Genomic DNA, 23412 nt, shown 5'->3' with positions numbered 1-23412 from the left:
TCTGATCCAATAAAATTTTTCAAGAGTTGGATTCCCGAGGTGTTGGGTAAAGAGTTTTTCTCGGGAGGTTTAGTGTTGGAGAGGGCACATAGAACGTTAGGAAAGAAACTGTTACCGGGTCATCCACCATGAGCGGTCTTAGTTCAGTGCTTGAACTATCAAGACAGAGAAATTATACTAAGGTTGGCGGTACAGAAGGGACGACAAAGTCAATTTCGAATGATGATTCAAAATAGAGTATTTTTTAATGCAGATTTGAGTCAAGAAATTATTAGGCGACGACGGGAGTTTAATTCGGCTAAAGAAGTACTGTGGCGAAAGGGTTATAAATTTGCTTTTCAATATCCTGTTGTGTTAAAGGTCTTTTATGGTAACTTTCAATCTCAATTTTTTGAGAATGATCATGATGCATTAGTTTTTGCTAATTCATTACCAGATTTACGAGGACATGGAAAAGGTTTGCCATCGTCGCCCAAAAAGAGGCCAAATGGAAATGGAAGTGGGCAGAATGGAAAGAATGGGAAAATTGGAAAGAAAGGCATTTTAACACAAAGTCTTATTGACATTGAAGATCCGGAACAATAATTGGGAATGGAGTCATTGGGTTAAATATATTTACAATATTGAATTGTATATGAATTGTATTTCTGGCTGGGGAGGATGGATGGCACTGACATCTTTGACAGTCATCTGCCACTAGTGGGGTTTACCACACCCAGTTTTTTAGGGTGTTGCTACCTTTGGGTCGTGCTCCATTTTTTGGGGGAGAAATAATTAAAATTTTTTCTATATATATTTTATTTTTTTTATTATTATGGGGAGGGAGAGTGGTTTTCATTTATTAGAAGGGGAGCAATATTTTGTAGTAAATATTAGTTTGTAAAGATGTCTAATTTGAAATTTGCAACTTTGAATGTTCAGGGGTTGAATAATCCGATTAAGTGAAAGCAAGTTTTGACTTGTATCAAGAAAATGAAAATTGATATTGCCTGTTTACAAGAAACACATTTGACTGAAAAAGAACATTTGAAATTGAAGAGAGATTGGGTTGGGGATGTGTTTTTTTTTTCTTCATTTAATTCTAAGGCAAGGGGTGTAGCAATTCTAATTCATAAGAATTTGTCTTTTGAGTTGCATACTATGGAAGGGAATGCTGGAAGGATTTTAAAGGTAAATTTTAAAATTTTTTACTGAATGTTGGACTTAGCTTAATATATATGCACCTAATGTGGATGATGAGTGTTTTATTTTGGATGCTTTTTTGTTATTAAATCAAACTAATGAAAATATTTTAGTTGGGGGAGATTTTAATTGTGTCTTGGATCCTTTGTTGGACAGATCCCCAAAGAGTAAAAGAAATCAAAGATGGTGATACAAATTGGGGCCTTGATGAAGGATTTAAATTTGGTGGATATTTGGAGAAGGGTTAATCCTACAGAGAAGGATTTTTCTTTTTATTCATCGTGACATGATACATTTTCTAGAATAGATTTTTTTAAAGTATTGGCACATTTACAAGGAAGGGTATCACAGGCAGAATATAAAAGCATTCTTTATTATTTTTTTCTTGTGTAAGTTCAGAAGTGGTATGTTCATCTTATAGATGGAGATTTAACACAATGTTGTTGAAAAAAAACAGAGTTTGTTATTTTTGTTAAAGAACAGATTATTTTTTTCTTGTCTGAAAATGCTAATTCAGTAAAAAGTCATTTTGCGTTATGGGATGCGTTAAAAGATTATTTAAGAGGACAGATTATTAGTTATACCACTAAAGTTAAGAAACAGTATATGGTTGAAAGATTTGAATTAGAAAAGCAAATTGATGAATTGGAGAAGGAATTTCAGAAGGAAATGACAGAAGATTTTTAAAAAGTGGCTTTGACTAAATTGAAATTGCATTATAATACGTTGCAGACTTATTATGTTTAATTAATCGATCTAAGCAGTGATATTATGAGTTGTGTGAGGGTGCATGGCAGTTAAAGAAGGAACAGGTTTCACAGATTATTAATGCTGTAAAAATGAATTCAACAGTTACCTATAAAGCTCAGGAAATTAATGACCAGTTCTATTCATTTTATAAAAAAGTATATACTTCTGAGGGGAAAGAGGATAATTGTTCTATTGATTTTTTTAAAATCTAAGTTAACATTATCAGCATTAGAAGAGGAGGATGTTATGGATTTGGAAGCTCCATTTACAGAATTAGAGATTAAGGTGACTATGTTGGAAATGCCCAATGGGAAGTCACCAGTTGATGATGGTGGAATTTTATAAAACTTTTTATCAAGATTTATCTTCGGTGTTTGGGGAGGTATTACAACAGTATGAGTTACCAGTAACTTGCTCTAGTGCTTTAATTACTGTAATCCCAAAAAAAGATAGAGACCCATTGAAAGTGTCTTCGTATAAACCTATTTCTTTATTGAATGTTGATTATAAAATAATAGCAAAAATGTTAGCAAATCGACTTGCTAAGTATTTACCTAAATTGATACATGTTGATCAAACAGGTTTTATTAAAAATAGAAATGCTTCAGATAATATTCTTCGATTGATTAGTTTGGTCAATGCATTTCGACAGCAGCCCAACGCTTGATGCGGAAAAAGCCTTTGATAGGGTCGAATAGGATTTTTAAATTTAAAGTACTGGAGAAGTTTAAATTTGGCCCTTTTTTTATTGGTTGGGTTAAAGCTTTATATACGAACTCAACTGCTAGGGTGGTGACAAATGGTCAAGTTTCATCATCGTTTAAATTGACATGTTCAACTCAACAGGCTGTCCATTGTCACCAGCCCTGTTTGCATTGGCTATTGAACTGTTAGCTCAAACAACAAGGCAGAATGAACAGATAAGAGGGATGAGAGTTATGGATGAAGAGTATAAGATTAATTTGTTTGCAGATGATGTTTTGATATATTTCACAAACCAGAACAATCATTGCCACATTTACGGGAATATTTATTACAATATGGAACATTATCTGGATATAAAGTTAAACTGGGATAAAAGTGAAATTTTTCCAGTCGGAGAAGGAGATTATTCAGAGTATAAGAATATTATAAAATTGAAATGGTCTGATAAAATTAAATATTTAGGTATAATTGTAAATACTGAGTATTAATCTTTATATAAGTTAAATTATGTTCCATTATTAAAAAAGATTAAAGCAGATCTAATTAAGTGGAAAGATCTTCCATTAACTTTAATTGGTCTATTGCTTTTTGTGATTTTATTTAATATCTGGTTTAGATCTTCCCAAAATGTTTTCACTTTCTCATATGTCCAAATTGCATGTATTGTTGTTCCCATTTCCTTCTTACAGCGAAAACATCTGTCTGATACTGTTGGGTCCCATTTATTTAACTTTTGGGGTGTGATGTATAGCCTGTGTAACCAATTATATTGTATCATGCGTAACCTCGTGTTTATTGTATTTCTCATAGTTCTGGAGCATAGCTTTTCCCATGTTTCATACTTTATAATATAAGAAATAAAAAATTTGGACTTGATTTAGATGGAGCATAAAAAAGATTTATTATGATAGCCTTAGCTGTAGCAAAAAATGTATTATGTCAACCTGGAAATTAGAAGACAACTTGAGAATACAACAATAGTACATAGAAATAAATAAATGTATTCCATTAGAAAAAATAACATATAATTTTAAAAATAATATCACAATATTCGAACAAATATGGGAACCATACATGAAATACAATAGAGAAATCCTACCACGGACCTCCACCACCTAAAATGACAGAAGGAGAAGACAACGAAATGAACTGACTCAGTAAAAGACAAAAATTTCTGTTTATTTTTACTAAGTGACGACATTGTTTAATGGGTTTAATGTATCTTATAGATTGAACTTTAAATAAATGGGAAGGAGGGTGAGGGAGAGAGGGAAGGGAGGGGGGAAAAAGGGAGAAAATGACACTATATATTCAAGAGAAAAAATGTCTGTATGTATTTTGGTCAGTATGGTTTATAGTGTGAAAATTTAAAAAAACTTTAATTGGTCGAGTTAATTGTATTAAGATGAATATTTTTCCTCTTATTCAATATTTATTTCAATCAATACCGTGTTCTCTTTCAAAGAGCTTCTTTCAGGATTTAAATAAAGTTATGAGAGAATCTTTATGGAAAGGTAAACTACTTGGTGAGCTTTAGGTGAGCTTCAATTACCTCATTTTCAAAATTATTATGAAGCAGCCCAGTTGAAATTTATTAGTAGATTGATGGATTTGGACCAACCCCCGAGTTGGGCTAAAGTTGAGATGGCCTGTATTCCTGAAGCTGAGGTGTATCAATTTATATTTCGATGGAATGTAAATTTGTTGAGGGAATATAATATCCCGATATTAAAACATTTATTGAAATTATGGATTTAAAAAATTCAATGTTTAATAGTCATTTAAAAAGTTGGGATTCTAAAGGTATAAAAACATTACAGGATTGTTTTGTAGAAGGACAGTTTCTTTCAATAAATTGAAAGAGCGTTTTGATTTTGCTGAAAATTCTTTGTTTATTATCAACTTCGATCTTTGGTGAAAAATATGTTTGGTAGAGAAATGATTTTACATGTATTGACAGAATTCGAGTCTTTGATTTCTTCTATACCAAAAAGGGGTTATATTTCTGTTATGTATCAAGTATTACAAGACAATATGGATAAGTCGGAATGGGAGAAATCTAAGCTTAAATGGGAAAATTATTTAGCTTTTGTTTTTCCTGAAGACTGGGCAGATATGTAACATGATAGTGTTACTAAATTGATGAATGTACATTATGGAATGGATAATTATAATTTTTTACATCAATTGTATAACACCAGAGAAATTGAAAAAATATGGTTTTAGTAATTTGGATTCTTGTTTTAGATGTGGTGTATATACTGGAACTTTTTTACATTTTGTTTGGTCTTGTGTGCATGTACAACCATTCTGGGATGAAATTAAATTAATTTTGGAAAAATTATATAATTTTGTTACCATTAGATCCATCTATTTTTTTAATGGGTTATATCATTCCTTTAAGGGGATTAGGGTTGGATAAATTTCAAATTGCATTTATCTGTAGCTCGAAAATGTGTAGCAAGTACATATAGTGATTAATATAATGCGATGGCATAATGAATTGAAAGCTTGTATTGTTATGGAAAAAAATTACATGTAATTTACATGATAATTATTCTGTTTTTGTTAATAAGTGGTTACCATATTTGGAATATATGCATTTAGATATATTTTGATTTATTATATACTTTTAGTTTCTGTTTAGATACTTTCTGTTTAGCTCTCCAAAAGAGAGTTGACTGATGGGGTGGGAGGGGGGGTGGGGACTTAATTTATTTTAGTTGTCTTGTTTTTTAAATTTTTTTAATATATACTCATAAAATTTTCTTTATGGAATGTACTTTATATTAGTATTAATGATTCTTCAATTAAATAAAGTTTAATAAAAAAAACAACTGCTAAACTCTCAACCACCTTAGTTTTTTTCAGAGATTTTGGAGATTTGTCCAACAAAGGATCCAAACAACAATTAAAGTCTCCTCCTACTAAAATATCATTCGCTTGATTCAAACCCCAAAAAAAAACCTCAGTAACAAATTGTTCATCGTCCACATTAGGAGCATAAACATTTAACAATGTCCAAGCCTCAGAGAAAATTTTACAATTAACCATCAATACCCTACCTGCCTTCTCTGAGACTGATTCCAGTATAAAAGCCAATATTTTATGAACTAAAATAGCTACCCCCACGGGCTTTAGAATTAAAGGAAGATGTAATGACCTGCCCAACCCAATTCCTTTTTAGTTTTAAATGTTCTTTTTCAGTCAAATAAGTTTCTTGTAAAAAAAAAGCTATATCCACCTTCATTTTTTTTAAATGTAAGCCAAAACACACTTTCTTTTTATCGGGTTATTCAAACCTTTGACATTAAAAGTTGCAAAATTTAAACTAGACATACTAATACAATTTTAATCCGGGCACTTCACACCAAGAATACAATATCAAAATAAGTGCTCCTAAAAAAAAACCCTCTGTAATTAAAAAAAAATCAAAATAAACTAAAAAAAACTTTATTTAAATAACCCTGTAACATGAGGGGGAACTTCTTTACTCAGAGAGTGGTAGCCGTGTGGAATGATCTTCCGGGAGAAATAGTGGCGGCGGAGTCAATTGTATTATTTAAGAAAAGGTTGGACAGGTATATGGATGAGAAGAAGATGGAGGGTTATGGGCATTGTGCAGGGAGGTGGGACTAGAAAGGGGTGTTTGGTTGGGTGCGGACTAGAAGGGCCTAATGGCCTGTTTCCGTGCTGTAATTGTTATGTTATATGTTTAATAAAACCCTTCCCCTTAACTAAATTGAAACAAAAATACCCTCCCCGCAAAAAACTGCATAATGTGCATTTATCAATCTAGCTACACTATCATAACAGATATCTAACTAATCCTCTTCAGAAAAAATAAAACCAATATCCGCTTCCCATTTAATTTTAGATCTATCCCAACCCTTTTTATCCATACCATACCATCCTGTAATAGTCATTTTAGGTAAAATCATATCTCTACCAAACATACATTTTACCAAAGATCAAATTTAATAATAAAGAAATAAAGAATTCTTATCAATACCAAAATCTTCCCTCATCTGATTAAAAGATAAAATCTTACCCTCTTTAAAACAATCTCCCAAATTTTTCACACCTTTACATCTCCAATGCAATAAACTTTGATTATGTATTGAAAAAGAAATAAGTTGATTATTATACAATGGAGTCAAAGCCGATAATTTACCCATGGAGCCTGTCATTTTATTTTTCTTTATCCATAACTTCATTAAATGTTTTAGTATAGGCACATTATATTGTTGTAACAAATTTATATTCCATCTAAACAAAAATTGATGTATTTCAAATTCAGAAATACTCGCCATCTCAATTTTAGCCCAACTAAGAGGCCGTACCAAATGTATCAATGAACTAATAAATTTCAGTTGAGCTGCTTCATTATAATTTTGAAAATGTGGTAAACGTAGTCCCCCTAACTCATATTTCCAAGTTAATTTATTCAAAGCTACTCTTGAAAATTTACCCCTCCATAAAAACTCCCTAACCATTTTATTCAAATCTCGAAAAAAAAAAATTATCAAGTAAATACGGAATAGATTGAAACAAATATTGTATACACGGAAAAATATTCATCTTAATTGTATTTATCCTACTCATTAAATTAATAGGTAAATCTTTCCATTTAATCAAATCAGTTTTAATTTTTTTCATTAACTGAGCATAATTTAATTTATATAAAGATTGATAATTAACATTCAAAATTATACCCAGATTTTTAATTTGATCAGTCCACTTCAAATTAATCATATTCTTATAAACTAAATAATCTCCTCCCAATTAACTTTATATCCAGAAAAAAATCCATATTGTATTAAACATTCCTTCAAATGCAAAAGTGACTGAGCTGGATTTGTTAAATACACCAATACATCATCAGCAAATAAATTAATTTTATACTCCTCATCTAAAACTTTCATACCTTGTATCTGTGTATTTTGTCTTATCAACTGTGCTAAAGGTTCAATCACTAACGCAAACAAAGCTGGTGACAAAGGATAACCTTGACAAGTTGATCGAGTTAACTTAAAGGATTCCGAAATCAAACCATTCGTCAATACTTTAGCTACCGGTTTACTATAGAGAGCCCTGATCCAACCAATAAAAAAAGGACCAAACTTAAATTTCTCCAAAACTTTAAACTAAAAGTTTTTTAGATGCTTTTTCTGCATCTAAGGATATCACCATCGGATGATCTGAGGATTATCAAAATCTATTAATCAAACTAATCACGCGCAAAATGTTATCTGAAACATATTTATTCTTTATAAATCCTGTTTGATCCATATGAATCAACTAGGGTAAAAATGTAGCCAATCTAATCGCTAATATTTTAGCTATTATTTTATAATCTACATTTAACAACAAAATTGGTCTATATGAAGATACTTTCAAAGGATCTCTATCTTTTTTTAGGAATTACTGTAATTAAAGCACTAGAACAAGACTCAGGTATTTCACAATGTTCTCCAACTTGATGTAATACATCCCCAAACACTGTAGATAAATAATCATAAAAAAATTTATAAAATTCAACCAAAAATCCATCATCACCAGGCGATTTACTGTTTGGCATTTCCAGCATAGCCATTTTAATTTCCGAATCAGTAAATGGTTCTTCTAACTCCTGTATATCTGCATTCTCTAATATCGGTAAATACAACTGTGATTAAAAAAAGATCAATCGATCCAGTGTCTTGTTTTCCTTCAGATGTATATAACTTTTTATAAAATGAATAAAATTCATCATTAATCTCACGAGGTTTATGTAATAAGAGAATTCCGTCTAACAGCATTAATAGTCCTCGAAATCTGTTCTCTCTTTAATTGCCACACCAATACCTTATGTGCTTTCTCTCCCCATCCGTAATACTGTTATTTAGTCCTATTAATCACACATTCAAATTGATAAGATTGCAAAGTATTATATTCCAATTTCAACCTAGATAATTCTATTTTCTGATCTTCTGTAGCATCTTTCTGAAATTCCTTTTCTAACTCATCAATCTGTTTCTCTAATTCAAGACTCTGATTTAATTGATTCTTTTTTATTTTAGAAGTATAACTAATATTTTGTCCTCTCAAATAAGCTTTCATAGCATCCCATAATACAAACTTACTTTGAACAGAATTAGAATTTTCTTTCAAAAAAAATTTATTTGTTTTTTCAAAAAATCAATAAATTCCATATTTTTTAACAACATTGTATTAAACCTCCAACGAATTTTCTCAGAAGTTGCATATGTAAAATATAACAAAGAGTGATCTGAAATCACCCTACTTTTATATTCTGCTTGTTGTATTTTCTTTTGTAAATGTGCCGATACTTAAAAAAAAAAGAGTCAGTCCTCGAAAACGATTCATGTCTAGATGAATAAATAAAAAAATCTCAGTGTCAGATTAAGACGTCTCCAAATATCTACTAAATTAAGATCTTTCATCAATGCTTGGACCTGAATTGCCATCTTGGATTTCTTAACTTTCTTTGGAGATTTGTCTGATAAAGGTTTCAAAACACAATTAAAATCACCACGAACTAAAATATTATCATTAGCTTGACCCAAACATAAAAATGCATCTGAAATAAATATTTCATCATCTGGATTTGGGGCATAAATATTAAGTAAAGTCCAAAATTCACTAAAAATCTTACAATTCAATTTAAGAATACATCCTGCCTTTTCCTCCATTGATTGTAATTCAAAATATGAATTTTTATGTATCAAAATTGCTACACATTTAGCTCTAGAATTAAATGAAGAAGAATATACATGCCCAACCCAGTCCCTCTTTAATTTCATGCTTTCCTTCACATTCAAATGTGTATCTTGTAAAATAGCAATATCAATTTTCATTTTCTTAATATATGCCAAGACTCGCTTACGCTTAATCGCACTGTTTAATCCTCGAACATTAAAAGTAGCAAACCTCAACTTTGACATACCTACTATTATTACTAAATACCAATAATATCTTTATAGAAAAACTGAAATCAACGTATATAGGCCCTCCAATAGAAAAAAAATCACAAATTAAAAACTAACTAAAATGAAAATAAAAAAATAGTAAAGAAAAAAAAAAGAAAATCCCTCCCCCTAAACGAACATTGGGTGTGGGTCACCCACCAGTGGCTGATGACTAGTAAAGAACTTAGTGCAAATCTCTCCCTCCCCAGCCAAACAATCAATAACATCAAAATATCATAATAACAAAAAAAAACAAGAAAATTCTTTTTTTCATCCAAAAGATTCCAATCTCAGAGATCCCATTTCAGAAGGAGGTAGACTCTTTCCATTCCTGTTTTTCTCATTTCCGCCATTTCTTCCATTTCCAGAACAACCAAATTTTTCTTTAGGAGATAATGGTGGACTATGTCTTTGTCCTCTTATATCTGGCAACGAATCAGCAAAAATCATTGCTTCACGTTCATTTTCAAAAAACCGAAATTGATAGTCTCCATAAAACACCTTCAACACTGCAGGGTAGCGAAAAGTAGACTTATAACCTTTACGCCACAAAACTTCTTTAACTGGATTGAATCGACGTCGATGTTGAATTACCTCTTGACTCAAATCAGGATTTTTAAAAAACTCTGCTCTTCTGAATCAATAACGGAGTTTGTCGTTTTCTCACATTTTGCACTCTTATTCGAAGTATTGCTTCTCTGTCCAAATAACTCAAACATCGAATTATTACCGGTCTCGGTGGTTGACCAGCTGAGGGTGTTCTTCTTAAAGCTCTATTGGCTCTTTGCAGTACCAGTCCCCCAGAGAAAAATTCTTGCCCTAATATTTGCGGGATCTAGTCTTTAAAGAAACAAAGAGGATCTTGTCCTTCTATACCTTCTGGCAAACCAACAATTTTCACATTATTCCTTCTACTTTGATTCTCCAAGTAATCTATTTTTCTTTCTAACTCCTTCTCGCATTCTCCTAGGTCTATGACTGCTTTTTCCACCTTCAACACTTTTTCTGTGTTAAAGTCACTTGTTTATAATCCAAAAAAGCAGTCTGAAATTTTTTTAATTCTTCATAAGATGCATCCACACGTGCTTTAACCATATTTAATTCTGAACTTGTACCAGCATTCATTTGAACCATCTCATTCATTAAAGATGTCAACATAGGTTGAATAACTGCATTTAATTGCATACATTGCGAATCCGTAAATCTCAACTCTGCTCTCTCTGACATGGTGGCAGAACAAGGTAACTGCAGCTCCTGCTGCAATTCAACAGAAGGCATTTTAAAAGATTTCCTGCGGGTCTGGACTCCCAGTAACGGCACTCTGACTTCCTCAGGGAGTCGCCGCTGGACTCCCCCCTTATCTCGTTGTTTTCCATCAATTCACAAAGATAAGCAATTTCTTCAGATTGAAGTGCTACCTGATGCATTTCCAACAATGGAGTCGTCTTCTTGCGTGCTCCCTCTGTTGAAATCGAAAGGCTTTCCAAATCAGGGTCCACTTCTTGGGAACACACACCTTCTTCCAGAGAATGGGTAATTCCAGCGCCATCCTTCACTTGGTGAGTAATAGACATTTTTTTTTCAGCTCCCACAGGCAGCCTTTGAGGTTTAGACAATGAAGAGATTGAGCCTGGGGCTGTATCAAGTCGTCTAGGCCGCAAATCTTCAGCACTTTGAAAATGTAACTTCTTCTGCACTTGAGGTTTAATATTTTTACCATTAGTGGCCATAATAATTCCTTAATACTTTAAACTAAAATTTAAAAAATTTAAACTTGAAAACAAAGGATTGAAAAACAGGTTCTTAAAAGTCTGGCCAGAGAGGTCGAGATTACACGTCTAGTCTCTACGCCATCTTGCCACGCCCCCATGGGTACAATTTTGAAAAATTTTTGAAATCAATAATCTCATGTCTTTCTGAATGAGACTCCCATCTAACTCCCTGTCAGATACATTATTAAAATCCATATACATCACATCTACTGCCCTACCTTTATCAATTTCTTTTGTCACCTCCTCAATAAAGCTCAGTTAAGTTCTTGAGACATAACCTTCTCCTCACAAAGCCATGCTAACTATCACTGAGCAGACTGTACTTTTCTAAATGCTATTAAATTCTGTCCAATAGTTTATCCACCACTGGTAAAACTCACCAGTCTATAATACCCAGGATTCTCCCTATTATCATGTTTTTTAAAAGGGGCCCACATTTGCCATTCTCCAATCCTCTGACACCTCCCCTGTGACCAAGGAGGATGCAAAGATCATTGCCAAAGCTCCAGCTATCTCTGCCCTCCCTTCCCATTGTAACCTGGGTGGGGTGGGGACTAGGTACATCTTGTATGGTCCCATCTTGTATGTTTTTATGGAGATCCAGCACTTAATATTTCTTAATCTCAACATGGTCCAGCACATAAGCTTGTTCTATTCTGACCTCACTTTGACAGAGGTCCTTTTCTCTGGTGAATACTGAAACAAAATATTCATTTAGGACCTCCCCAACCTCCTCCACCTCCAGGCACATGTTTGTCTCCTTTATCCTTAAGCGGCCCTACCTTCACTCTCGTCATCCTTCTGTTCTTCACGTATACACAGAACACCTTAGGATTTTCCTTAATCCTACTTGCCGAGGCCTCCTCCTATCTCTCCTAAGTCTTATAAGTTCCTTCCTGGATACCATGTAATTCTCAAGAGCTCTTCCTGTCTTTTGCTTCCTAAACTTTATGTATGCTTCCTTCTTCCTCTTGAAATCGAGGGGGAGCAATATCCTTGTGGGCAGATTTTCTTGTGTGGTTCAGGAGGGTTTAAACTAGTTTGCAAGGGGGGGTGGAACCTGGAGCAGTTGGTCAGTGGAAGAAGTGCATGGAGTAAAGCCAGATCTATCATTTAGAGAGGCTTTGAGGACAGAGAATCAGAATATAGGGTATAAAAATAGTAAGGTAGAAGGGATAAAGTGCATGAAAGCATCAGGAATAAGGGTGATGAACTGAGAGCTTGGATACATTCCTGGAACTATGATGTAGTGGCCATTTCAGAGACTTGGCTGGCACCAGGGCAGGAATGGATTCTGAATATTCCTGGATTTCAGTGTTTTAAAAGGAATGGAGGGGAAGGAGGGGAGGCATTACTGGTCAGAGATACTATTATAGCTGCAGAAAGGGTGGGTAATGCAGCAGGTTCCTCTATTGAGTCAGTATGAGTGAACATTAGGAACAGGAAGTTGCTCTATTAGCCCCCCTGGTAGGAACAGGGATACCAAGGAGCAGATTTGGGGGCACATTTTGGAAAGGTGCAAAAGTAACAGAGTTGTTATCATGTGTAACTTCCAGCTTCCCTATACTGACTGGCACCTGCTTAGTGCCAAAGGTTTAGACGGGCAGAGTTTGTTAAATGTGTCCAGAATGGATTCCTGTCACAGTATGTAATAGGCCAACTCGATGGATACCATATTCGATCTAGAATTAGGTAATGTACCAGGTCAGGTCACAGAGCTTCCAGTGGGTGAACATTTAGGGGAGAGTGACCACTGCTCCTTGGCCTTTAGCTTTGTCATGGGCAAGGAAAGTCAGAGAGGACAAGAAAATATTTAATTGGGGGAGGGCAAACTATGAGACTATAAGGCTTGAACTTGCAGATATAAATTGGGATGACATTTTTGCAGGGAAATGACCTATGGAGATGTGGTTGATGTTTAGGGATCTCTTGTAGGTTGTTAGGAAGGGATAAATTTATCCTGGTGGGGCAGAGAAAGAATGGTAGGATGAAGGAACCATGGTTGACTAGAGAGGTGGAAAATCTAGACAGGTGAAAGAAAGCAGGATACATGGAAGATAGGTCTCTTGAGGAATATCAGGTAGCAAGAAAGGAGCTTAAGAGGGGGCTGATGAGAGCAAGAAGGGGACATGAGAAGACCATGGTAAGTAGGGTTAAGGAAAACCCCAAGGCATTCTTCATTTATGTGAAGAACAGAAGGATGACAGGAGTGAAGGTGGGACTAATTAGAAATAAAGGTGGGAAGATGTGCCTGGGGGATGTGGAAGTGGGTGAGTTCCTCAATGAATAGTTCTCCTCAGTATTCACCAAGGAGAGGGACCTTGATGTCGGTGAGGATAATTTGGGTGGGGTAAATGTTCTAGAACATGTTGATATTAAGATAGAGAATGTGTTGGAGCAGTAAAAATGCATTAGGATGGATAAGTCCCTGGGGCCTGATGAAATATTCCCCAGGCTGTTCCATGAGGCAAGGAAGGAGATCAGCTTGGATCTTTGTGTCCTCGTTATCCACAGGAATGGTACCAGGGGATTGAAGAGTGACAAATGTTGCCCCCTTGTTCAAAAGGTAGTAGGGAAAGTCCAGGTAATTACCGACCAGTGAGCCTTGCATCTTCTGTGGGTAAGCTGCTGAAAAGGATTCTTAGAGATAGGATCTATGGGATTTTAGGGAATAATAGTTTGATCAGGGACAGTCAGCGTGGCTTTGTGAAGGGCAGAGCATGTCTCACAAGCCTGATAGAGTTCTTTGAGGAGGTGACTAGACATATTGATGAGTGTGGATGTGGTCTACATGGATTTTAGAAAGGCATTTGACAAGGTTCCACATTGGTAATCTTATTCAGAAAGTTAGAAGGCATGGGATCCAGGAAGGCTTGGCCATGGGACTAAGGAGATGATGGTCACCACAGACTGGAGGGGCCAAATGGCCTGTTTTCTGTGCTGTACTGATCTATGTGGATTCACAATTGGCTTGCCTGGAGAAAGCAGAGGGTTGTGGTGGAGGGAGCACATTCAGATTGGAGGGTTGTATCTAGTGAAGTCCCTCAAGGATTGGTTCTGGGACCACTGCTTTTTGTGATCTTTATTAACGACTTGGGATAAGTCGGTGAGTTGGCAAGTTTGCAGACGACACAAAGGTTGGTTGTGTTGTAGATAGTGTTGAGGGTTGTAGAAGATTGCAGAGGGATATCGATAGGATTCAGAGCTGGGCTGAGAAGTGGTAGATGGAGTTCAATCCGGAGAAGTGTGAGGTGGTTCACTTTGGAAGGACAAACTCCAAGGAGATTACAAAATTAATGGCAGAATTCCTGGTCGTGTGAAAGAGCAGAGGGATCTGGGGGTCCATGTCCACAGATCCCTGAATGTTGCCTCACAGGTAGACAGGGCAGTTAAGAAATTATGAGGTGTTAGCTTTCATAAATTGAGAGATTGAGTTTAAGAGCCGCAAGGTAATGGTGCAGCTCTACAAAACTCTGGTTAGACCACACACGGAGTACTGTGTCCAGTTCTGGTTGCCTCATTATAGGAAAGACATGGAAGTGTTGGAAAGGGTGTAGAACATATGTGGATAGTGTACCATGGACTTTACTGTCATAATATTTTAATATTTCAATGTATTTAACTTCTATAACATTAGAGACCTGGAGAAATGCTATCTCATCCTTACTGTGTAAGCATCGTATAAATTCTAAATAAAGGTGACTTGACGAGGAGAATTACCAGGATGCTACCTGGTTTAGAGAGTATGCATTTTAAGCAGAGATTAAGGGAGCTAGGGCTTTACTCTTTGGAGAGAAGGAGGATGAGAGGTGGCATGATAGAGGTAAGGGGAATAGATAGAGTGGTCATCCAGCACCTCCTTCCCAGGGCACCACTGCTCAATACAAGAGGGCCTGGCTTTAAGGTAATGGGTGGAAAGTTCTGGAGAGATATTAGAGGAAGGCCTTTTTACCCAGAGATTGGTTGGAGCGTGGAATGCATGACCTGGGTCAGTGGTGAAGGCAGGTACATTGGGGAAATTCAAGAAAAGACAAGTATCTGGAGGAATTTAAAGTGGAGGGCTATGTGGGAGACAGGGACAAAAGGTCAGCATAACATTGTAGGCCGAGGGGCTTGTTTTATGTAAACAATCCTCCTCACCTGTTTTGTCAACTACGGTTTCCTTTTCCCACCATGTTTACCCTGCCTCAGTGAGGCAAACCTATCCAGAACCCCTTACAAGTGGTCCTTAAATATTCTCCACGTTACTTCTGTGCTTTCTCCCGAGAACATCTGTTCCCAATTCCTGGTTCCTGCCTCATCCCTTCATTATTAGCCCTTCCCCAATTAAACACTTTCCCATTTTGTCTGCTTTTATCCTTGTCCATAACTATGCTAAAGCTCAGGGAGCTGTAGTCATTATCACCAAAATGGTCCCCCACCAAGGGGTCTGTCACCTGACCAGGCTCATTCCCCAGTCCTATATCCAGTATGGTGTCTCCTCTGGATGGCTGGTGCACATGTTGTGTCAGGAATCCTTGGTCAGATCCTGCCCCATCTATCCCTCTTCCAGACAAGAGGTGGCAGTCAATATTTGGGAAGTTGAAATCTCCCATTACAACAATCTGTTATTTCTGCACCATTCCACAGTTTACCTACCTACCTGTTCCTTGGTGTCCTGCAGGCTATTTGGGGGCTTATAGATTACACCCCCACCAAGTAAGTAGGCACTCCCTCAACAAGATCCTCCCTTTCTGCAGCTGAAGGCTCTTTCAGGTGGCCAGAATACCCCGATGTAAAGCCGCATATTCTACCCCTTTGTTGCTCTTGGGGTACCCACTTGAAAGAGCAGGAGGCGCCTCCAAGGCACACTTTCTAACCTTCCTCCAGGAGGGATAATCGCTGGAGCACTGAAGTCCCTCTAGGGACCTGAAAGCAGCTGCTAAGGGGGGGGGGGGGGATGATGATAATCAGCTGACAACCCAACTCCCCGCTGCCTGACCACTACCTGACCTCCCCCCCTCTCTGCTGCCCCTGCCCCCCAGTGCAGAACGTCAGGGCAGGGGCAGCTGGCATGGGACATCAGGGAAGGGGCTGCCTGTGCACGATGTCCCCCACCAGCTGCCCCTGCCCCAATGTCCCAAAGGGACAAGAGCCAGAGTGCGCTCCGAGGCACCTCTCCTGCAGCTGTCCCTTTCAGGTGGATAGCGCAGCACTTTCAGGGCTGCCACCTGAACAACCATTCCACAGAGCTGTATCCACTTCTGCAGGTGCGTTCTTGACAGAGAATGCACCTGAAAGCGGCTTCTGATACAATCCCTGACCAGTGATGCTACTCCCCCTCCCTCACGCAATGACCTCTGCCCCTCCCCCCCTCTTTTTTTAACTCCCATCCTATTGTAGAAGTGTCTTCCTAGCGTACACTAATGTAGTTTGATCAATTTTAATTAATGCTCACATGTGCCTTGCTGCTTTGTGAAAGAATCTGAGAGGGTTGTAAATAATTTTGAAGTGAGTTCCCCATGATGTTTGTTGCCTGGCAACCCCAGTATAATCTTGTAAATTTTCACTAGCCTCAAGTTTCCTAGATCATGTCCCTCGCAAGAACAAAAAGATGAAATGTAAAGAGTTTAGATGTCCATGGGTTGTGTGTGCTATGGAAAAAGTGTAAAACTATTATACCAGGTTCCCAATATTGGTGCTTTATCTTAGGTCAGCAAGAGTTCACCATAACAGGAACTGCAATATCATTTGTGTTCTGATTGAACGAATTGTAAAAATGTGTGATCACAGCTAATGGTTTCAGATGCTGGTGTCTGAGTCAGAAAAAGGCGATAACAGGAACCAGCTCAACCATAGGCTGAGATCAAGCTAATGAAAAAGAACAATGAAGTCATAAAGAACTGTATATAAGCTAAAGAGTTTGACTGGTTAGCAGACTTAATTACTGCAAGACCAGCTGCCCAATAACAGTTCTCCAGTTTTGCAAAACTAATAAAGAGGTACTCATAATAACGTGGTCCTGAAATTTGTTCTCGGGTTGAAAGGCATGAAACTTTAACATTATCCCCTTTAAACCATCTAAACCCTCGTATCTGCATCAGCCAATCCTGTCATCATGTTAGCCAAGTCTCTGTACCGGCCAAAACATTGTAATTCCACGAACTGAACCTTTATTCTTAAAATTCCTTGAATTGAAGTAGACACATTTCAAACCCTCTAATTTATGCTTTCTTCATTGCAAACCCACATTACGTCTGCAGTCTCTTGCATGTTTCAGTAAAACAAATGAACTGGATTCACCAAATGATTTCAAAAGTTGCCTTGTGTTCTGTCTCATGCTCTTTTTCTTTTAATTAATTTCACAGGATTTGCTGATGGGAAGTTTAACCCAAACATCAAGTCAAGATCTGAATGAGATGCTCAGCTCATCATCCACTGGTGAAAATTGGACATTGAACACAGAAACAGAAAATATGGTTCAAACTGGGAAGAAACAATATAAGTGTTCTTTGTGTGGGAAGGAGTTCACTCGTTCGAACACACTGCTGAGACACCAACGAATTCACACAGGGGAAAGGCCATACACCTGTTCTGTATGTGGGAAGGGCTTCACTTTTTCATCCAACCTACAGACACACCAATTCGTTCACACTGAGGAAAAGCCATACACTTGTTCCATATGTGGGAAGGGCTTCACTTTTTCATCCAAACTACAGGAACACCAACTCGTTCACACTGATGAAAGACCTTTTGAATGCTCTGAATGCAAGAAGAGCTTCAAAAGCAAATCTCGTCTGCTGAGACATCAACAAACTCACACGGGGGAGAGGCCTTTCACTTGTTCTGTATGTGGGAAGGGACTCCGTTCTTCATCCAACTTACAGATGCACCAATTTATTCACACCAATACAAGACCTTTTAAATGTTCACAATGTAAGAAGGGCTTTAAAAACAGCAGTGATCTACTGAGACACCAGCGCACTCACAGCGGAGAGAGACCCTTCACCTGCTCTGTATGTGGGAAGGGATACATTCTGTCTTACCATTTGCTGAGGCATCAACTTGTTCACACGGATCAGAGACCTTTTAAATGTCTTAACTGTGAGAAGAGCTTTAAACATAAAAGTGATTTGCTGAGACACCAACGTACTCACACTTTGGGAAGTCCATTTTCCTGTTCTGTATGTGGGAAGAAGTTCACCCTTTCTTCCAATTTGCTGAGGCATGAACTCGCTCACAATGGAGAGCGCCCATTTACTTGCTCAGTGTGCGGGAAGGGATTCACAGAGTCATCAACCTTACTGAGGCACCAGCTCACTCATACTGGAGAGTGGCCATTCACTTGCACAGTGTGTGGAAAGGGATTTGCTTGCACTTCCCATCTCACTAAACACAAACGTGTTCATACTGATGAGATATGGTTTCCTCTTTGTGTGGAAAAGGAATCAAAATAACATTGGAGACACCAATTTCTTCTCACTCAGATGAGACGATGCATCTGATATATGTGTCAAAAGGGATTCACTTCCCTGAACACACCTTTGTGATCAGACTAAAATATGCCGTAAAGACAAGTAAGTTTCAAAACACTGATGGAGCTGCCCCTGGGAGAGGCCATTCAGAGTTCCACAGATGGTATAGAATTGGTGTTTCACTTACCAACGAATTCACGTAGCCACAGTAAAATGCTGATATTCTAGAGTCCAATAATTATTCAGAAATCCTGATGGTTTGACACCTGGCGTGCTCATCAAAATACAAAGTGCTTGTACACAGACAAGCACACCCAAAAGGTTGGCTTATTACTTGGCGTGTGAGCCAGATGTATCAGGAAAACTGGGAGTCGAGTTGCAATCAGAGCCTTAATCCAGGGAGTTGACCAGATGTGCATATGAAATTGAAGTCTAGAACAGTGGTCCTTGACTTTTTTCTTTCCACTCACATATCACTTTTAAGTATTCCCTATACCATAGATGCTCTGTGATTCATAAGGGATTGCTTAAGGTGGTCTGTGGGTGGAAAGAAAAAGTTTGAAAATCACTTTTAATCGTACCTCATTGGCTCATTATGTACACGGTTCCATAACTCCAAAGAAAATGGGTCAATGACAATTTTTCTCAAGCAAAATATTTCAGTAACAACTGGGTCTAAAGCAGTGATTCTCAACCTTTCCTTCCCAGTCACAGACCACCTTAAGCACTCCCTTACGAATCACAGAGCACTTATGGCATAGGGATTACTTAAAGTGGTATTTGAATGGAAAGAAAAAGATTGAGAACCATTGGTCTAGAGGATAAACAGGCTATGCATCTGCAGCTGGGGTTCAGAATGTGAACTATGCAACTGACCTGGGGTGCAGTGTATGGATCTAACCAGGCACGTAACAAAACATATCAGTACTTCAGACCCCAGCCTGGTTGTACATCTTGCCCATTTTCCTTGTAACACAAGCTGAAATGGACCAGGTTGATTTATCATGGGTGTGTCAGGCAGGAAGGAAACCACAACAGTCACCACACGATTGGTTTATTTCAGTCAGGAGGTTGTTGTGACCAACTTTGAGGTTCTATTGGGTCAAGACTTGAAATTGGTGCCAGTGACTGAGTTTTATCTGGGATTATTTAATTCTATTATATACCATCAATTCCATACATGGAAATTACACCACCAAATTATTTCTAATGTGGGTTGACTTACCTCAGTTATGTGACAATAGGTAACTAATACTATACCTTCTATTCTTTAAGTAAAGAGTAAAAAGTAAAATATTATCAGAGATGGGCATAAAAATTATGTTAACTGAAGTGATAGAATTGTAATTTTGAAGGGGTCATTTAATGCATCCAGTGTCTGCATTGGAGATACTGGACGTAGACTAGAAGATCACCTTGTTTAGCATCTCAGCTCTCCCAGTGGCCACCCATTTCAATTCCCCACCCATTCCCTCGCTGACATGTCTGGCCATGGTCTCATGCACTGCCAGACTGAGACCACCTGCAAATTGGGGAAACAACACTTTGTCTTCCATCTGGCAGCCTTATCGATTTCTGTTTCTGTAAGGCCCCCCTTCCCCATGTCTCCTCTTCCCTTTTCCTTCTCTCTCTTTTACACAGCCCTATATTCACGCCCACCCAACCCCACCCCACGCTATCAATTCTCACCTTTTTTTTTCCTGGCTTCTTCATATCCTATTATCATCTGGTCAGTACTCCTCCCCCAATCATTTGTTTTATTCAGACACTGCCTGCTTTTTTCATGCCTTGAATGGATCAGCCCCAAAACTTTGGTAATATATCTTTACCTTCCATGGGATGCTGCAACACCTGGTGAGTTCCTCCTGTCTTTGTGTATTTTTAACTATAAATCATAGAGTTTGTAGACGTCCTTGTTTCACTCCTGTCCTTTGATGCAGCTTCCCCTCCACCTGTCCACCACCACCTTCCCTTTTCCTATGCCTTTGCCCTCCTATCGCTGACCAACGTCTTTCTCTTCCACTTGCATCCACCTACTTTTTCCAAAAATAAACTTTATTCACAATGAAAAATGTTAAATAAGCAAACCATGCAGTCTTATTTCATCCTTCATGCACTCAATGACTGTGCATTGTTACATTCTCGAGTTAGTATTTAGCACTGTTGCCATTACTGTTGACTCTTGTAGTTTCTCCTCCCTTGGTGGTTTTGAGGGTGTCTGGAAGCAGGAGGATGCATTTCAGGCAAGCCAAAAGGTGTGTTTCTCTGATGAGTTCCAGCAGCTCTGGATGTCTGTCTCCATGTGCATCCCCAGGAACAGCCTATAACTCAAAGTCAGCTGTCATGTTACTGGCTTGAACTGTGACAAGGAACTGTGCATCTTCTCCACATTTTTCAGCAAAATCCACAATCTGCAAAGAGTTGGTCAGCTATCTCTTGGGGACAATGTGTGTTGTGGGTGATATCTAGTCCTACAGGAAGGATCTGACCTGGAGAGCTCCTCTCACTGTTCTTAGGCAAAGTTCTTGTGCTTATTAGAGAGCATTGACAATGAAGCCTTCTGCCAGATGACCACACAGTTTGCACAGGGAATCACCCCACAGTATCTGCAGGTCATTCCATGCTGACCGCTGCCTGATAGATGTGGTCAAAGGTGTTTGGAAAAACTTTTCCACAAAAGATAGGTAGTGTGGCAATGTCTAGTAGACTGCAACATTGCAAGGTAATGGGGGGCCCAACCTTTGATCTGAGACAGATAGAACGTCAGCACAGAGCGTCACTTGGCGTCCTCATACTTTGGTTCCATGAACAGCCTGATGTGGCCATGCATAAAAGTGGTCATCAGGATGAGGGCCACAGTGGGTGCACCCTTGCCCCCACTGGCAACCCTTCAGACACTTTCCATTTTGAATCGCTAGATGAACTGGAAGACTTCTCTGATGACCACCAGGGTGGTGGTGCGGGAGATGGCCACACCTGCATGTATTGCAGTACCAAGAACACTGAATGCCTGATGACCAGGTTCTTCCCATTATTGAGAGGGACCTCTCTGCCCACAGGTGGACTTTTGTGATCTGCTTCGACCAATTGTTGTTGCACGTTCGAGCACCTCCAAACCAGATCCCCAGGACCTTCAGTAGTCAGATCTAGCTGTAGGGGATCTCAGACTGGTCAGCCTAGTCACTAAAGAGCATTGTCTCGCTCTTGTGGCAGACCCACTGCCAACTCTTAACTGCCCACATATACTGGGAGGAGTAAGGAGGGCTGTGGCCTGAGTGCAGGTACGAGGGTTGAAGCAGAATAATAGTTTGTCACAAACTAGATGGGCCAAAGGGTATGTTTCCTAAGCTGTAGTATTCTATCATTCTTATCTATTAATTTTGGTTGAACTTCCTCAAAAAAGTTCCCAATATGAATATAATTTTTTTTCAGATAATTGCTTTAATAATTGACTTTTTTCCAACAATAAATATTTGGCTAAATATTTACCAGATTCTTCCTTTTGTCATCTTTCAAATGATACGTCACATTTCCAGTTTTTTAATGACCTAGCATTTAGAGAAATTTGAAGGATAACTAATGCATCCATGATGTGGCCACTTTCAATTCAAGATGCAAACTATGTGAGGCGAGAAACCCATCAGCCCCATTAATTTGTGGTGGTACTAGGTCACACAGAGTCGAAAGGGAGTTGAACCAACTGACTTTAATAAAACTCCCACAAGTGTTTAAAACCCTCGGAACCCAATGATGCTTGTGACTCCCGGGACCTTTATGATATCAACCACCATACTGTGGCCTTGTCCTGCACCCGCAGCTCTCACAGTCAGATCTGCCGTGGACTTGCCCGTGACTCCGTGAGCCAATTTGCCTGTTGCATGGGTGAGCTGCCACAACCTAATTCTCTAGTAATGGGTCTGATACAGCTCCAGCATTATTCACTATTTATTGGATGGTCTTGGTATCTTCCATTGCAAAGTGTCATGAATTAATTTCTCATCCATCTGCAACTAATTGCTGATGATTTTTGTTGTTAATTTATCTGTTCATTTTAGCTTGATTTATACTCTTTCCATTGTAGCTCTGAGCATTTAAATTAAACACTTGTTACAGATTCCCTCTCAACTGAAAAAATGCAATCTCTCTCATTATGATCACGACTTCCTCAGGGATCTTTTACTCGGTTGTCAATTATTAAATTGGTATCAATAACCATTACCAGACAAAGTGTAGCCTGTGCCTTGTTTGGGTTCATAACAATCCTTCAGGACATGAACCCTAATGTATTTTATGCATTTGTTCTTATCGCTGCCCTTTCCAACTTGACTAACAAAATTTGTTTGAAGATTAACGTCTCCCAAAATTATAATACTACACCTTTGCACCATATATTCCTTCCCACATAAGTTTCAATCTATCTGAATGTTTATTTCACAGCAATGATCCACTTGCAACAATGTCTTGGTAAAGGATCAGTGGTTCTCAACCATTTTCTTTCCACTCATTTACCACTTTAAATAATCCCTATGCCATGGGTGCTCTGTAGTTAGTAAGGGATTGCTCAAGGTGATATGTGGG

At 37.9% G+C, this 23412-nt stretch overlaps 1 protein-coding gene across 5 annotated transcripts in view; it reads left to right on the top strand.

The window, feature by feature from the left end:
* LOC138744548 (zinc finger protein 436-like) overlaps positions 1 to 23181 on the top strand; it is an 84348-nt gene extending 61167 nt beyond the window's left edge. For all 5 annotated transcript variants that reach the window (XM_069900902.1, XM_069900904.1, XM_069900903.1 and 2 more), the window contains one exon: positions 17728 to 23181. In XM_069900902.1, the coding sequence (XP_069757003.1) occupies positions 17737 to 18816 (1080 nt within the window). In that variant the 5' untranslated portion in view covers positions 17728 to 17736 and the 3' untranslated portion in view covers positions 18817 to 23181. The remainder of the gene's footprint in view (positions 1 to 17727) is intronic.
* The last annotated feature ends 231 nt before the right edge of the window (positions 23182 to 23412 follow it).

Source organism: Narcine bancroftii, chromosome 10, assembly GCF_036971445.1.
Source record: "Narcine bancroftii isolate sNarBan1 chromosome 10, sNarBan1.hap1, whole genome shotgun sequence".
NCBI lineage: Eukaryota > Metazoa > Chordata > Chondrichthyes > Torpediniformes > Narcinidae > Narcine > Narcine bancroftii.
The sequence above is the reverse complement of the archived record's forward strand: the minus strand, read 5'-3'. Positions and strand labels throughout refer to the sequence as shown.